We start from the raw sequence: 17,500 nt of genomic DNA, 5'->3' as shown, positions 1-17,500 counted from the left end.
AGAAGGACTGTGGTTTGTCCAGGTCCTGTTTGGCAAAGATTAGTTGTTCCTTTTTATGTCTGTTCCTCAGTAATTTGGTTTAGTGTGCGGTGTATGGTGCTTGTTGGAACCATGAACCCCAGACTGTTCCAGGTTGGCCTTCAGGTCTGTGGATGTTTGACGTGGTGTTTTTTCCACCATTCGCACAAACCTTCCAAGACTTCTCTCATCAAATTTTCTCTTCCCCCGACGTCCAGGGAGGTTCTTGACAGTCCCATGCTCGGCATCCTTCCTAATAACATTACGCACTGTTGAAACAGGGATACCGAGGTCTTTGGAGACGGCCGTTTACCCTTTGGACGTCTTGTGTTTGCTAGTTATCACAGTTCTGATGTCCTCAGGCAGCTCCTTTGTCTTTGGGACAAAGGAACGGGGGATAACAGATAGCTTCTTAAAACACAGAAGTCATCATTTATTTGCTAATTCATGTCACATGGGCACAGACAATGTATCACAAGTGATTCACTGTGTTTCACAGTGTGTTTACATACTGATTTACAGTAAAAGATGCCAATACCAGTGACACAGCGAACTTTAAGTTTTTCTGCTTTTTTCCTCCCATTGTTTATTGTTTTAAATTGAGGTTTAATTTTCTCTTTTGTATCAAACACCAGTTTTCTATAGAAATGGTAGAAGATATTCCACATTATGTACTTAAACTTCGTGGTTGCCAATAATGGTGAGCAGGACTGTACAATATATACTATATAAACATGAAGCAAGGCAAGTCATAGATAGGAAGATATCTAAAAATGACATGTACATTCAGTGCATGGAATCCATGAATCAATGCTTCCAGCTGGAGTTCTGACAAAACATTATTCTATTATATTGGTGCAAGAAACTCAAACTCAACATTTCCTACTTGAGTCCAAACACATTAAGAGCCAATGGACTGTGAGCATGAGTGGAGTCACTGAATAACTGTTTTGTTAGATGAACAAAAGCCTCAGAAATAAACAGTAAACGATGTTGTTCTCTTCTCGGAGTCAACGAGCCGACATTTTGGGTCTAGAACCCATCACCAGAAACAAATCTAATTACCACGTGATAAAATGTGTCCTACTGTGCTTCCTACAATAATGAGGAAGGCAGGATTTGTTTCTCTAAAGGAATACTAATAAAGGCTTCAGTTTGTTTAAACGTTCTGTACTTGTCATCAACCCAGAGTCCCATCAAAATCAGTTACGATCCTCTTGTTCAGATCAACAGAAGATCATATATTTTGATTTGATTTAACACCGATCTAAGTTTAGCCAGAGGAATCAGACTATAGGTTTACTAGAGCCAGATCTACTGAGAGTACATGACTGAGTCACCGGCGTACAGATCAATTTTAATACAAACATTAAAATCATATATAAAATAACAGAAGTCCTAACACAGACCCTTGTGGCACACCTTCACAGACATTTAAAAAGTGGGATCTAGTCATCACCCACCACAGCGTGAGTTCCACCAGATAAATAATTCTCAATCCATGTGCAGGACTTGTTATCAAACCCAATCCTCAACTGCACCAAAGGAATTAGACGGGTCAATAAAAAGTGCAACACAATCAAGTTTGTTATCTAAAGCATGTGCATGTATCATTCCCAACCTTTGAGGCTGCTGACGCAGGTCTAAAACCAGACTGGGAAGTGTCTCAGATGCTGGGTTCTGATAAGAAAGAACAAACGTGATTACTTATCAGACAGCGGTAATTATTTAATTCATCTGAAGGACGACTTTTATGAGGAGGAGTTATATTATTAGGAATACACTCAGTAGAAGGAGGCAAATTAAACATGTGCAGAAGGACGTCAACAATAAGCAGAAGGTGCAGAAAGGAATGAGAATAAAGTCTCCATGTAAACCAGCTACTGTCTCAATACGGATCCTAATGAACGGCCTCAACATGTGAACGGAGGTAAATCTTTCAAAGCACTCGTCTTCTTTGGATAAAATGTGGACGTCATGTCTTCACAGTAGTGTCTCTGTCCTTCAGGTGAATCCTGACCTGAAGAGATGGATCTTCTTCTTCTTCTTTGGTCACTAAACTATTTTGTAATTTATTGATTTGCACCATAACACAGAGACAATAACGTAGAAAACTAACAACAAAACAACAAGTCTCTGGTCTCTGGTACCTCCTTCACCAAAATAAAACACCCAAAAAAATCAATAACAGGCAACAACAAAGGTCTTAATATAACTCAGAAACTTAGAGTAAAATTAAGAGTTAGAGTGTAGGTAAAATTAATCTGTGTAAATTAATGAAGTAGATGAAAATATGAATTCCAAAGTAACGAACCTCTCCAAAAAAGTCCATTTGTTGTCTGTGAATGTTCTCAGTCGTTCAGGTCGTGGTTTATCCCAAAAAACGACCTGAGGAAAGGACAAAAGGACAAGTAAAATCTTTTGAAGATGTTTCATCCAAGTCTGACAAAATCTGTACAAAGGAAAAAAAAAAAAAAACGTTTTACAACTGGGGAAAATCCACCCTAATACGTTTTCAGTGATGGGACAAATGTTGCTCTGTTTAGAAATATATAGAACAAATAATGGCTCTACTGTCAAAATTTATATTTAAAATAAGGAAATAAATGTTGAAATGCTTTTCTTCCTCAAACTAAGTTCACATCTAAACATCAGAACAGTTTTCTAGTATTTATGAACGTTTGTTCCTGCAGATGAAAATAAACGCCTGTAGTGGCGTCCTCTGTCCACCAGGTGGCAGCATCTTCCTTGTTTTTATTTAGATGGTCAGTGATGAGCAGAGGAAGAAACATCAGCTAAAATAAAAACAAATAAAGACACAGAGAGTTAATGAGGAAATATTCAACACGATCACATCAATAATAATGAACCACGTGATGAATCATCTAGTTTGGATTCGTTTCTTCTTCAGGTTCGTGGACAGAATCTAATAAAAGGCTCTCATTACAATTAACCAGCGCCACCATGTGGTCAGTAGAATATTGTATCAGGTGCTGCCTCTAATGGATCTCTACCTACCACTGGACCAGAACCAGGGACACATGGAGGAAAGAAAGGAAGGAAGGAAGGAAGGAAGGAAGGAAGGAAGGAAGCTTCCATACAGTTCTTATTAACAAATCTGGTCAGTATCTGGTTTTTAATGGGACCAGGACTCATTAAAGTGGGTTCACACTAACCAAAGCAATGAGGTCACATGTGGACTGAGACCAGATCAGTGTTCACACTAGAGACCAGATCTGAGGACAGATCCAAGTTCAGCATCGGCTCCAGAATCGTCAACAATCCAAAGAATGACGCCCAAACCTTTGTGTGTCGTAGAAACAACCAATAACTCACCAGAGTTTGTTGTGAGTCAAGAGTTGAGTTATGACACATTGTCCCGCCTCGAGATGACGAGGGAGTGTCCTACCCCGTCCTGCCCTGTCCTACCAGAGAATACGCCGTCACACAACTAGACTAAACCAAAACCACCTGTCCCTTCATTCATCAGAGTCTCAGAGACTACGGGTTAGACGGCAGCTCGTTTAGTTCCAGTTTTATCCTCTTGCTGCTGCTCAGCTCTGACTTTACAGCCTCCACCCCACCCCACTCCGCCCTGTCCCCCTGTGGACACTCTGCAGGCTCTGGACAGGTGAAAGACTCGAGGACGTCGCATGGAGATCGAAAGCATCGTTGCAAACACTGCTCTGATTCGAGCCAGAGAAGGTAAGAGATGTTCGTTTCTGCACAGAATCACTAACGTTAGAAAATGTTTCTAAAACTTTTGGAGTTATTCCTGAACATACACTGACTTCAGCCTTTCATCATCACGACTTTGTGAGTCTTAGTCGTGTGCTGTCAACTTTTATAATTGATGAAGAAATGTGTGTTTTGTCACATAATAAAATGATGACGTTGTGCAGCCGGTGAGTGACAGTGAAGTAGTAGAGTAATGTGGTCCCACAGGCTTTGCTTACCTGTTCCTGGAGCTATTTATAGACACATGCCATTGTGTGAAAGCTGCCGGTCTGGGCGTGCACAGGGACGCGCACGACACCGCACACATGCAACACACAACGACACGATTTCATTTCCTCCCTGTCTGCAGATGGAGGCAGCAAAGGCAGGAGCTGGAAATGGAAAGAGATGCTGCAGTTCCCTCACATCCAGAACTGCAGCGAACTGGCGGCGCTCATAGGTGTGTGTGTCTGAGGGGAAGAGTGGGTCTTCAGCGTTCAGATGTGTTGTCGTGTGATTTCACGCTTCGATTCCTTCAACAGAACGAGACTACTACACGCTGTGCGTGAAGCAGCCCATTGGAAAGAAGCTGTTCAGGCTCTTCTGTCGGAGTCGTCCCGATCTGCAGAACTACATATGCCTGCAGAACGCCCTGGTACACAACAAACACACAACGAACAGTTCACAGAATTTACAGCTTCAGGTTAAAAGTTCCTGACACTTAATCTGAGGTCCAGGAAAAGACGAGGAGGAAATATCTGACGGTCGCACGCAACATTAAGAAGTGACGATCATGTGGCACAAGACTAGCGAGTACTGGAAATACGAGTTCATCGACAGGAGCAGAGGATTATTAACCACGAGCTGCATTAAGCTAATAATAAACAATAAGTTCAACAAACTGTAGAAGCAGAGTGGTTGAGTTGACCCTTTGTTGGCCTCTGGTTGGTCTGCCGATCACCAATCAGAGGCCTCCTAGTCTTTGTGCAAATTACCAACTTCCTGTTACTGTTGCTAGCTTAGATATTCATTAGCAGTCACTCCCATAGAAGAACAATGAAAACCTGTAATAAGGAAGCTGAGACAGCTAGACATTTCAGTTTTTATTTGTGGCCTCTGATGTAGCTACGCTAGCCTTTTTTTTTAAGAATCTGACTTAATTGTGATGCTAACTAAGTAACAGCCATGCTAGGGTCCATTCCCTAGCATGGCTGTTACCTAATTAGCGTTAATTAATAGCATTGGTAATTGTCTAGTGTAGCAACAGTAACACAGGAAGTGAGGAATTGAGAAAGGGTCAGAAACTTGTGGTTTAGTCTGAGTTTGACCCTTTGTTGGCGCTCAGCAGACCAATCAGAGGGCTCCTAGTGTTTTTGCCAGGTCCAGGTCCAACGTCCTGTTTCTGTTACCAGGTTAGACAAACTGTAATAGTGACTGTAATGATAGAGTCTTGAGGTAGCATGGAGATGAGCCGGCTAACGTTTCTCTATGGGACTGGACCACAGACTCTATATAAACCCAATTATAGGTCATAAGCTCCACCCCCTCTGTGTTAATGGGCGGGACTTGGGATGAACTAAAACACTAAAAGTCCAATAATTACTTTTATTAGTGTCAATTTTTGGGGAATTTCAGTTATTTGACGCTATAAAAACAGGATGTGACTTAATGTCGACCACTCTGTAAAGCGGTCCTGTTGCTAAGTTCTGTAAACCTAGCAACACAAACACAAACATTCCTCCCTAGTTGGACCAATCAGAAGACCAAGCAGGGTCAATTTTGTGCAGGACATTGACCGTTAATTTCCAATCCAAACCAATCTTTCTTTTTAAATACGATGCTCATAGTTTGTTTGGGTTTCTCGATGGTGTTTCCCTACTCATCCAAGTAGCTGCTTTAGCTCTAAAATGACTAGGGTCTGTTGACAACCAGCGACACCAAGAGATGTTCCTATTAAATGCCAACCCTCCCACCGGTCTGTTAGAACTGAAACCCTGTCAAACCCACCCCTTTACATTCATTCTCTACCTTAGGACGCCTTTGAGACGAAGTCTGACGAAAGGAGGAAGGAGGTCGGCTTCATCATCATCCAAAAATTCCTCACGAGGCAGGTCTGACCAATCGCCTCCTCATGTTCTCTCCACGCTCTAGTTTGAACACAACCAGCCAACGTCATGCTTTTTTATATTTTTGTTTGACTTCCTCCAGTCCAACCTGTGCGTGTCCATCTTGGTGAAGCATGAACACATCTGCAGCCACAACCTGGAGGTCGACCCCTGCAGCGACGTCTTTCACGACTGCAGACAGTGAGTTCACACCGACCGTCTGTCAGGTTCTTATATGTGTGTTTTCAGTAAATATAATCTCTATGTCCTAAAACAGAGACCTGCATGAATACTTGAGTGGAGAGCCATTCATCCAGTACCAGGATAGTATGTACTTCGACCGGTTTCTGCAGTGGAAGATGTTGGAGAGGTCAGTAAGAGTGTTAGAGGAAACAAAAGTGTTTGATAGATAAGTGGTTTGTCGAGTAGCTGGTTTATCGGATTCTTGTCGACCAGCTCTTGGCTCTGTGTCACATTTAGATTTGAATGAAATCAACCTATTTATTTTTTCTTCAAGGCAGCCAATCAACAAGCGGGCATTCAGACAGTACAGGCTTCTGGGGAAAGGAGGCTTTGGAGAGGTAAGATTTACATTATCAACAAATACCAGCAACCACCAGCAACAAGGGCAACAAAGGCATCACCTCATGTACACCCTGCACCTGAGAGGGAATAACTCTCACGCCTGAAAGAGCTACTATTAGCTGAGAGGCTAGAACGAGCTACTATTAGCTGAGAGGCTAGGAAGAGCTTCTATTAGCTGAGAGGCTAGGAAGAGTTACTATTAGCTGAGAGGCTAGGAAGAGTTACTATTAGCTGGGAGGCTAGGAAGAGCTACTATTAGCTGGTAGGATAGGAAGAGCTACTATTAGCTGAGAGGCTATGAAGAGTTACTATTACCTGAGAGGCTATGACAAGCTAGTATTAGCTGAGAGGCTAGGAAGAGCTACTATTAGCTGAGAGGCTAGGAAGAGCTACTATTAGCAGGGAGGCTAGGAAGAGCTACTGTTAGCTGGTAGGATAGGAAGAGCTACTATTAGCTGGTAGGATAGGAAGCTGGAAGAGCATTTGTGCGTTAAGTCAAAAAGAAAATAACTGTGGCTTTAAAAGGAATTAGCGTTATCTCTAGTTTCGCCGCTCTGACGGTTTTTATCAGATGTTAAACTCACGGGGCAGGAACAGGCTCCTGCTTTCCAGAATAACATCAGATTTAAATGGTTTCTGTTTCCACCGGTTGTACAAGTCAAATGCTGCATTTCTGTTACCCCTAGAAACGGGGAAAACCTAAAAAAAAATCTGGTGGAGGAAACACCTACATTTTAAAGCTCAGCCGGCGTCTGCGATCACGGCCGTGTTGGCACAGCCTGGAAGCTAACAGACCTTCATTCTCCTACAAACTCTTTGTGGCTAAAAGTTGTTCTGGAGTTGTTCTTATTCTCCAGCAAGGATCTGCCGGGCCAATCAGATAATGTGGGCGGGGCTTAATGTGGTGATGGACAGAAGAGTAATAATAGTCATACACTTCATCCGAGCACCGTGGAGCGTTTCTGATAATATTTAAACAAAGCTCCACCAGGCTATTAAAGACAGACCGTCCCCCTCTGTCTGGTCTCCAGGTGTGGGCCTGCCAGGTACGAGCCACGGGGATGATGTACGCCTGCAAAAAGCTGGAAAAAACCCATGTGAAGAAGAGACGAGGCGAGAACATGGCTCTCAACGAGAAACAGATCCTGGAGGAGCTGGACAGTCGGTTTGTGGTGAGACAGAAGCAGCTTTAGCTTTCAAGGCTACAGTAATACACAGCTTCCTATAGGGGAACTCAGAAAGTATTCAGAGACTTCATCTAAATATGACAAACAATATCCACAGACATTAAATGAGTTTTTCCTCTGATATGTCCACTCATTCTAGTCTTTTCCTGATTATTGGTCTTTAAGCCTCCGGCACATTTAAATCACACAACTAATTTAAGGCGACGTAGGAGCAAGATGCAGCATCACTGAGTCTCCGTTTCAGCTTTATAGAAAGTGATAACTTCAACCTGTAGACCAGTTTTAGACAGTGTTGCTAGATAAAGTAAAACTAGACTTATTCTAAATAACTTACGCCACAGTTTTTCTGTCTGGTGCACGGGAGAAACAGTGAAAACGAATGTGTCAATGGTTCCACAGAGCTAAGGAAGAGGGAAACGTTGTGGGAGTGATGCTGTATTCAGTCTATAGAGCGACTGCAGCCAAAGAGACAGGAGACAGTTTAGAGACATTTAGACATTATTACTGATTGGACACCTGATAGTTTTGGACATGGTCCTAAAGAGTTGGACAAAAATGCATTTCAATGGAAACAGTTGTAAATAACTTTTGCAAATTTTGTCCATCAGCTTAGTCATGAAAATGTGTTGTTCAACATGTTTGTGGTTTTCACTATGATAAATTTAACCCTTTTCTACTTGGATTTGATGGTTTTAGTTTGGTTTAATGTGTTAAAACTGTTTGTCAGAATGAAAAAAATAACTGTTAAATGACACAGGTGAGGTTGTTCTGAAAAGAATGAAACCAAACAAGGCAACAATTTAAACCATTTTTAAGATGAAATATAAAAATAAAACCAAAATTAGTCAAAAACGGCCAATTATACTCTGGACTTAAAGTGCTCTGTATGTCCACAAAACTACTTCTACATTTTAATTTACTTTGAAATAGTTCTATTTTACATCTACTTTTATTTCATTGGACCTTTTTTCTTTCATGTCCATTTTCAGTCGACCTGGTCCAGTGTTTCCTATAAAAGTTTACCTTCGTGTTTTCCTTGCAGGTGAACCTGGCGTACGCCTACGAGACCAAACACGCGCTCTGCATGGTTCTCACCATGATGAACGGCGGCGATTTGAGGTTCCACATCTACAACATCGGCGAGCCCGGCCTGGACGCGGACCGCGTGGTTTTCTACGCCGCGGAGGTCTGCTGTGGATTAATTCACCTGCACCAGCAGTCAATCATCTACAGGTCAGAGCGTCGACACAGGGATTCGGTCTCTGCTGATCTGAACGCCCAGTTTCTAAATCTGTGTTTGATCGTCTAGGGATCTGAAACCAGAAAACATTCTCCTGGATGACAACGGTATGTACAACTACGCTACTGAGCAATAAATAGAACATCCTGCGCACTAAAATAACCTTCCGCCACATTCCAGCCGCTACAGAGACATTCTTTAAGGTATTTTTAGCTCTGAAATTAACTGGGACGATTGCTATAATAGCAGCCATGCAGCTAATCTCCTGATGCATCTGTTCGAGGACATGATGGTGTTGGTATTTTGACGTAGCTGCAAATGAAAAGAATGCAGGACTCAGGTGTGTCGGCTATTTTAAGACGACTCTGCACCTGTTCCTTCTTTCGTAGGCGCGTTGGGGATTTGGAAACACCTTAATGTTGCATGTGTCATTAATCACAAATTGCTGGGTAGGGTTTTTATAGTTATTACAGCTCCGAGATCCGGCTTTACAGCGCTGGAGGGAGAGGAAACTAGCACAGTTATTAAAAAAAAAAAGGGAAAGTGCGTCAGAGCAGTAAAAGATTAATTATCTCAAACATAAAACCAGTTCCGTGAAGGTTTGTTTTGTTGTTTGTTTGTTTCCCTAAGGCCACATCCGCATCTCTGACCTGGGTTTGGCCGTGAAGGTTTCTGAGGGGAGTCTGGTCCGAGGCAGGGTGGGCACGCTGGGATATATGGGTACGTACTGTGTGATGTCATTAACATATATTGTGTTCCAACCAAGTCACTGTGGTCAGTGAATGACCAGATGGAGGTAGATGTATTATTATATGTCTAAATAAACCCACCAATAAATTCCTCTAAAATTCCTCCAAACTGCTGTCGACACTGATCAGCAGTTACCAGAAACATCTAGTTACAAGGAGCTCACAGCAAATACTGGAAAAGATAAAATGGTTTACTTACGTTTGCATGAGTCTTCTTCTCTCTATAACAAGTTCACCCAAACACCAGGTGGCGCTGTTTCGTTTTTTTTTACCAGTTGGGTTCATTTTTGTTTCTACTTCCTGCTTAATCTTCCAACGACGGCAACGGAAACTTTTGCTGCAATTTCTCAGAAGACGAGCCTCAGTTCACGTATCCTCCACGTGCTCCATCTTTATTGATACAAAACAATCAGTTGGAAAATAGTGGAGATGGAGAAACAGGTGGAAAAACTAAAGAGGAAAACACGCTACTGCCAAGATGACCAGTCACAGCTCTTGCAGTCGTAGTCACATTTCTGGGGAGGCAGAGGTGGGAAGTAACGGAGTATAAGTACTTCAGTAGATTTTTAGGTACCTGTACTTCTACTTCCTGCTCCTTCCACTGGATAAACAGACTCCATGGTGGAGGATTGAGTTAGCTTAGCAGGAACACTCACAGCCACCCTGGTTTCCCACAATGCTCATTGTTTATTGAATGCTACACCAACCTTACCATGCCCGCTTCTCCGGCTGCTAATTATTCATACGTGAACAACATAAACCCGAAGGTCCCAGTGCGTTGGGAAAGAAAGAGTAAAAGCGTAAAGGAGAGTTCAAGAACACGAGTGTCTGTTGTAAGAGTACTGAAAAAGTACTAAAAAGAATAAAACGTGGCGCCGCCTGCTGGCGTATCGAGGCAACACATGTCGTAAAAGGTGCATTTCATATAATATCAGCTCTTACAACCTCCACAAGTGACATGAGGAAAAAGACGAGACCACCGGACTAGAGAAGACGATGATGAAAAGCAAAAAGAAGAAGAGGAGGAACAGTTAACGGTGGAAAGGTGTGGACTGAGTTCAGAGCTATAGAGAGAACTTCCAGTCCATCCATGACCTTATTTAAGGGAAATGATCCAAGAATGATTCACTGGGTCTGAGTTTCTGGCTTCATTAAAGAGAAGCTGTTAAAATGATCCAGATGAATGAGGACGTCTGCTCAGTTCAGTCCAGATTATTCTGACAACATTCTGACATCTTTCTTTACTTTTGCAAAATTATTTAAAAAAAAAATCATCTTTTTACTTGAGTAAAAGAATCAGTATTTTTACACAAGTATCCGTACTTCCATCCAAACTTTAGACAAACGTTTGGTCTCAGACATGTTGAAGGTTCACTTCCATCCATGCAGCTATAGAGCTAAGGAGGCTAAGCTAATTAAAAACTCACTGGCACCAAATGAAGCACCCAGATCAGTCTGGTTACTACCGTTAGCATCAGCACCATTAGCATCATGGTAGCCAGTATCTGTACCATCCCTAATCTCCGATATTTATTAGCCTGTCAGAGCCCGTGTAGGTGGAGGAAGGAGGTCTGGAGCTGAGGCACCACGTTACTGGATGAAACCACCGTATCCACGGACCCTAACACCGTCCAGAGGCATGAAACTAAACCAAAAGCTCCTCTGAGGTGTGATTATATTCTCTGCGTTTCTTATCTCAGCTCCCGAGGTGATCGGCAACGAGCGTTACGGGATGGGCGTGGACTGGTGGGGCCTCGGCTGTCTGGTCTATGAAATGACGGCAGGTCGTCCTCCGTTCAGGGCCCGAGGAGAAAACAGTAAACCCTCAGAGATGGAGAGGAGGATCCAGACGGAGCAGGAGGGATACAACGGGAGGTTCAGCCGGGACGTGAGGAACATCTGCTCCTCGGTGAGTCCCTCAAAACAACTGGACGTTCACTAAACCAACTCCTCATATTATAATAATGCAGCTGGTTTCTCTTTCTACAAGATAAATGTTTTCTGATTTCTTTATTGCAGCTGTTGACCAAAGACCCAAAGCACCGGTTGGGCTGTCGAGGCTCTGGAGGCAGAGAAGTCCAGTCTCATCCTTTCTTCCAGAGCGTCAACTTCCGTATGCTGGAGGCCGGGTTTGTTGATGCTCCGTTTAAACCTGATGTAAGTCCAACTTCTAACATCTAAAAACATTAACTCCTAAACACCAGCACATGATGAGGCCACCTGAGCCGTATATTAGAGAGAGTCAGTCCAACTCAGATCATGTTTGCTACATCAGAGGTTAGATTCTACAGTGTAACCCCATAACTAGCTAGCATAAGGCTAGCATAGGGCTAGCATAAGGCTAGGTTAGCTTCAAACTTCATTCATGTGTAAAGTGGTGTTGGGTGTATTTGAGATCAAGGTTCACATTAATGATGGTGTGACTTTATTTTTCTATATAAAATCTTAACAAACGTCAAAGAGAGACGTTGACATTTACCTCATCACATAATAGAGAGAAACCAGCTGACATCCAGTTCTTCCTTTTAATCTTCTGCTCCGTAACTTTCTCTGTTTTTGTTCACTGGGGAAACGGTGGAGTTTCCTCCATGTTTTCCTGATCCTGTGCTGGAGCCGTAGGCTGAGCACTGTGGCATATTTTACCTTTTAATCCAACTTTATTCTCTGTTATTGCCACTTCTCTGTGGGTGAATATTGGTTAGATGAGACGCTCCATTCCTCTGGTTGGACAGACTCTTTCTAATAAACGGCTCTGGTAACTGTAAGAGAACGCTGACACCTTCAGGTCAAACTGGAAACTACAAATTCTTGCATATTGTTTTTTTTTTTTTTTTTTTTTTTAAAAAGAAAAAACATATATTAGATCAATGCAAACCTGTTGCTTTTTGGCTTCATTGTGCAGAGGTATGAATCTGACAGGGAGCATGTTTTGTCCGAAGCTAAGGCTTCCTGCTGGGCTCTTATCCAGATTAATTAACAGAATAATGAACTAGTTAATGAGAATGAAAGGGATGTTGAGGGTTTTCATGTTTTCTCTGCCCCCTGTAGCCCAGGCTGGTGTACTGCAGCGACGTCCAGGACATCGATGAGTTTTCCTTCATGAAGGGGGTCACTATCGACCACGTGGACCACGACTTCTACTCCAAGTTCAACACGGGGAGTAATCCCATAATGTGGCAGAACGAGGTGAGTTCATTCCACGGCTGCATCCACAGCTTCCGCTCAGACAGGATCTGCTAACCTCGCCGGCCTTTTCTTACAGATAATAGACACGGGATGTTTCAGGGAGTTGAATACCTTCGGCCCGGGGGGCACTCGTCCTCCGGATCTGGACTGGTCGCTGCCGCCCAAGAGCTGCAAACGCAGCCCCAAACGCAGCCTCCTGCACCGGATCTTCAGGAAACACACGAGGACAAAGTCTTCATCTTCTCAGAGCGACGAGAGCAAACGGAGCCTGGTGTCGACGGACCAATACGTCAAGTCAGATCTGGTCACGTCTTCCTTGTGAGGATCCAGCAAAGAGACTCCTTTAAGGACACTAAGGTCCAGTGTAGCAGCCGACGACTATTCAGAGTGTTTCCTCAGAGAACGACGGCATTGCTGCATAAAAATGACTCAGAACAAGTCCTGAAAGTAGACAACGAGAACACAACACATGGAACAGAACTATGGGAAATGAGACAATATGATGCATCTGTGAGAATCCTTCTTGGTTTCCAGGATCCAGGAGTAACAAAATGTTGATGGTAACAGCTGATGAGTCGGAGGAGTTTGATCCCAGAACAGAACCAGTTGAGTTGTGAGATGTTGGTGGTTTCCTCTCATCAGCTGATGCTCCAACATTTCTACTGGATGAAGGTCAGGACTTTGACTTGTTCCTAAACATTCATCTGGTTCTTCTGGAGAACCACTGGTGTTCTTGGGCTCCTTGTCTTCCTCCATGACCCAGTTTCTCTTCACATTCAGCTCATGGACTCATGTCCTGACATTTTCTTTCAGAGTTCACTGGTAGAATTCACAGTTCATTGGTCCATCAATGATGAGCAGATGCAGCAGAACAGGAACAAACCAGGACATTAGCGCCCCCATGTGTCATGGAGGGATGAGGTTCTGATGCTGGAATGCAGTGTTGGTTCATCTCCAAACATTTAAACCAAACTATTCTACTCTGGTCTCATCTGTCCACTAAACATTGTCCCACATGTTCTTTGTGGACAGAGAGCAGTGTCTTTGGTTGTTGAGTGGATTCATCAACATGAACATCAGCCAATGTGAGAGAGGCCTTTAGCTGCTTAGAAGTTCCCCTGGGTTCCTCTGGTTCCTCTCCCACTATGATGGAGTGATGTTTGTTGGTGGACCACTCCTGTGGAGGGGAACAGTCGTCTTCAATCTGTCTGACTCTCTGTGGATTATTTGTGGCTTCCAGACTCTTTACAGATGGTTGTGGAACCTTTTCCAGCCTGATGAGCAACAACAACTCTTTTTCTGAGCTCCTCACAAAGCTCCTTTGATCTGTTGTCATCACACACTTCAACACAAACATGAGACAAATCCCTGATTCATAGAAACTAAACCAGAGTCTCTTCGCATGAATGGAAACACTAAACATGGATATGTAACAGTGGCTCAATGTATAATTGTGGACACAGGTAGAATATTTCTGATTGGTTTGTCTTCGTCTACTTTCAGGAATTGTTTTGAGTCGTTTTTATGCAGAAAGTCGAGAAGGATGCGAACCCTTTAAAACTTGATTTCTTTTTGCTGATGCTGAATTACGCACATGCACTGGGGCATCGTTCATGTCCGAACCTTTTTTTTTTTTTTTTTAAATCCTTGTTTTGATACAAAGAGGATGAAAAAACCTCCAGTGTTTCACCTGAGCCTTAAATAAACCATGTTTTTTACAGAAGTGCTGATTCCTGTGATTTCTGTTTGAAGAATTTGACGTTTTCTGGATTTTCTCTTTGTTTCTTTGAAGTGACAAACTAAATACTTCAAAAATAAAATACTAGTTTAATTATTTAATTTGTGTCTCTTCTGTTTCGAGAATATCTTCACCCGTCCTCATAGTCATAATGTTATGGCTGATCGGTGTACATCCAAATTAAAAGTCATGCATTCAAGGATCTGCTCAAACTCTTTTCTTTTAAACTGAATGAATCAGTTCCATTATTTATTCTTTTTTTATTCAACTCAAAGTATAAAACAGTCAATAATTAGCACACGTCGTCAAACAAATAAAAACCTGCAGCAGGACAGACGCCACTAAAGAAGCTCTGCAGAACATCAGGGTTCTCCGACGTTCTGAACACGTGTTAAACTGGTGGAAGCAGCTTTAGTTCAGAGTGAAACCAGCGATCAGGGTTTTTTTACTTCCTGTTTTGGCAAAATTAACACGAGCTAATGCTGCTGCTTTGACCTACAGTCTGGAGGATGGTGTTGTCTTTTGTTGTCGCCGGGCGAGTTACTGAGCTCATCCCTCCCAGGGGGGGCTGCGGCGGCCGTCCACCTCCGTCTCCACGTGGTACAACATGTCCGCCAGCGTGTGCTCGATCACCGCCCCCCAGCCCATGTCGCTCATCTGACAAGGAAGCAAATAAATAAGTAAATTATAAAATGATGGTGGTAATTTTGCCATTTTTCGTTTAGTCTTGAGGCAGAAATTCTTATTAATTTTAGTCACTTTTATCTTTTCGTAGTTTTAATCTGCAACAAGCAACGTCCATTTTATACGTCGTCCTCAGACCAAACAACAGACAACGGTCTACGGAGGAGACATGGCGTCCATATTTATATACAGTCTATGGAGGAGACGTGTTTAGTCCATATTTATATACGGTCTATGGAGGAGACGTGTTTAGTCCATATTTATATACGGTCTATGGAGGAGACGTGTTTAGTCCATATTTATATACGGTCTATGGAGGAGACGTGTTTAGTCCATATTTATATACGGTCTATGGAGGAGACGTGTTTAGTCCATATTTATATACGGTCTATGGAGGAGACGTGTTTAGTCCATATTTATATACGGTCTATGGAGGAGACGTGTTTAGTCCATGTTTATATACGGTCTATGGAGGAGACGTGTTTAGTCCATATTTATATACAGTCTATGGAGGAGACGTGTTTAGTCCATATTTATATACAGTCTATGGAGACGTGTTTAGTCCATATTTATATACAGTCTATGGAGACGTGTTTAGTCCATATTTATATACAGTCTATGGAGACGTGTTTAGTCCATATTTATATACGGTCTATGGAGGAGACGTGTTTAGTCCATATTTATATACGGTCTATGGAGGAGACGTGTTTAGTCCATATTTATATACAGTCTATGGAGGAGACGTGTTTAGTCCATATTTATATACAGTCTATGGAGGAGACGTGTCCATATTTTAAATGTGTTTCTGTGCTTTCCTTTTCTTTTCTTACCGGCTGGTACTTGACGTCCTTCGGAGGGTGTTTGAAATGAGGCCCGAAGTTAACGGACACCTAGAACGAAGACGAAAGGTGAACTTTAAAATCTTTCAAAGCGCCATAAATTTAAACGGAGCTCGTCGACCGCGGAGACACCGACCGTGCAGCTCTTATAGAGGGAGATGGCCGGGAAGTAGAGGCCTTCAAACAGGTTCTCGTAGGCGACGCCTTGGTTCACACCGTTTTTGTAGAAAATCATCTGGAGGGAAAAAAAAAAACAAACCCAGGTTTTCAGAAACAGACGAAGGTTTTTCTCTCTGGGGTTTTTCTAAGTTGAAGGTTCTAACTTTGCTTGGACTCATTATCTTGAGGCTTTTTTCTGCTTTGTCCACGTAGTCCTTCTCCTCAAAGTACAGGTAGCTCTTGAACTTAATCAGCGCCTGAAAAAGCAAAGAGGGACAGAACCCGTTAACATCTGCAGCAGCATTGACCAGCCAAAACATTACGACCACTGACAGTTTTTTGTGGATTATCCCTCTGGACGGGGGTTTAAAATTCACATTTATCTATTTATTTATGAACTTTGAACATGAACTTTTTAAATTTATATGAAGGCATTAATTCATTCATTCATTCATTCATTCATTTACCACAGCCGTTCCTTTACATATTTTATTTATGGACATAAATTACATGATATGTAAATTAGCCTGGAAGCCAGAGCAGCTTTCATCGTGTTTAGTAAAGTTTAGGAAAGATTCTGCTCCTGCAAACATCTGCTGTTCCATTCAGATGTTTATTTCTTAATAATCTAAGGCGACTGGTTGTCGGTGTCTCAGACGTCACCTTGTCCTTGTACGTGTCTGGCAGAGCTTTGGCCGTCTCCGTTTCGTCGGGCAGCTCGATGAAGAAGCCCAGCGTGTCTCCTTGGCCGTAGGCCGACGAGTAGTGCTTCCCTATCGACTGGTGGAAGCGCGTTCCCTTCTTGCTTCGCCACGAGTAGCTGAACTTATCGTAACCCAGAGGCGCCTGCAGGTTCCCTGAGATACGAATCAAGGAAACCAGAGTTGACGTTTTAACAAACAAAAGAACAATGGAATGATTGTTATGCAAAGGATTTAAAGAACATATCTCTAAATCTATATGTTTATGTCAACACCCCAGAAGCTGCTCTGTTGGCTTCAAGATACGAGCAGCACATCATTTAATTCCTGTAAGATTCAGGCACGAGTTGTGGAGGATTTTATATATTCCAGCACAAATTATCATTCACTGCTTAGTAAAACTGGGATTAAAGTCAGTTCTTTAAGTCTTTGGATCAAGATCTCACTGTGGTCTCTAAAGACTGTTTAACGGAGATTAATGGACGTGCAAACCTCTGGAACCAATGATGACATTAGTTTTAGTTTAAGACTTTGAACTGAAACTAATGTCGTCATTGGTTCTGTTGAAACAGAAATATCTTTTAAATGAACT

The 17,500-nt window shown here is 42.5% G+C and overlaps 2 protein-coding genes across 3 annotated transcripts in view; one reads left to right on the top strand and one right to left on the bottom strand.

The window, feature by feature from the left end:
• Positions 1–3,457: 3,457 nt before the first annotated feature.
• On the top strand, positions 3,458–13,501 carry LOC124996282 (G protein-coupled receptor kinase 5-like). Its single transcript, XM_047569116.1, has 15 exons — positions 3,458–3,723; positions 4,106–4,195; positions 4,278–4,390; positions 5,769–5,846; positions 5,944–6,041; positions 6,118–6,210; positions 6,358–6,421; positions 7,457–7,597; positions 8,655–8,845; positions 8,922–8,959; positions 9,483–9,572; positions 11,302–11,510; positions 11,621–11,758; positions 12,650–12,787; positions 12,864–13,501. The coding sequence occupies exons 1-15, from the start codon at positions 3,672–3,674 to the stop codon at positions 13,107–13,109; spliced, it is 1,779 nt and encodes a 592-aa protein (XP_047425072.1). The 5' UTR covers positions 3,458–3,671; the 3' UTR covers positions 13,110–13,501.
• A 1,239-nt stretch (positions 13,502–14,740) lies between these two features.
• The window catches only part of ash2l (ash2 like, histone lysine methyltransferase complex subunit), a 12,206-nt gene continuing 9,446 nt past the window's right edge, over positions 14,741–17,500 (bottom strand). For both annotated transcript variants that reach the window (XM_047570542.1, XM_047570543.1), the window contains 5 exons: positions 16,871–17,064; positions 16,372–16,464; positions 16,185–16,283; positions 16,040–16,099; positions 14,741–15,182 (listed from right to left, as the gene is read on the bottom strand). In XM_047570542.1, coding sequence (XP_047426498.1) covers positions 15,075–15,182; positions 16,040–16,099; positions 16,185–16,283; positions 16,372–16,464; positions 16,871–17,064 — 554 coding nt within the window. In that variant the 3' untranslated portion in view covers positions 14,741–15,074. The remainder of the gene's footprint in view (positions 15,183–16,039; positions 16,100–16,184; positions 16,284–16,371; positions 16,465–16,870; positions 17,065–17,500) is intronic.

The sequence above is a fragment of the Mugil cephalus genome, chromosome 19 (genome assembly GCF_022458985.1).
Source record: "Mugil cephalus isolate CIBA_MC_2020 chromosome 19, CIBA_Mcephalus_1.1, whole genome shotgun sequence".
NCBI lineage: Eukaryota > Metazoa > Chordata > Actinopteri > Mugiliformes > Mugilidae > Mugil > Mugil cephalus.
Note: the sequence above shows the minus strand (reverse complement) of the source record. Positions and strands in the feature narration are given on the sequence as shown.

Bases quoted from the DNA above. Each gene is read 5' to 3' on its own strand.
- LOC124996282 (XM_047569116.1), top strand. From the start codon at position 3,672: ATGGAGATCGAAAGCATCGTTGCAAACACTGCTCTGATTCGAGCCAGA. The intron at 4,196-4,277 runs GTGTGTGTGTCT...TTCCTTCAACAG, and splicing joins CGAACTGGCGGCGCTCATAG to AACGAGACTACTACACGCTG. The intron at 12,788-12,863 runs GTGAGTTCATTC...CTTTTCTTACAG, and splicing joins CCATAATGTGGCAGAACGAG to ATAATAGACACGGGATGTTT.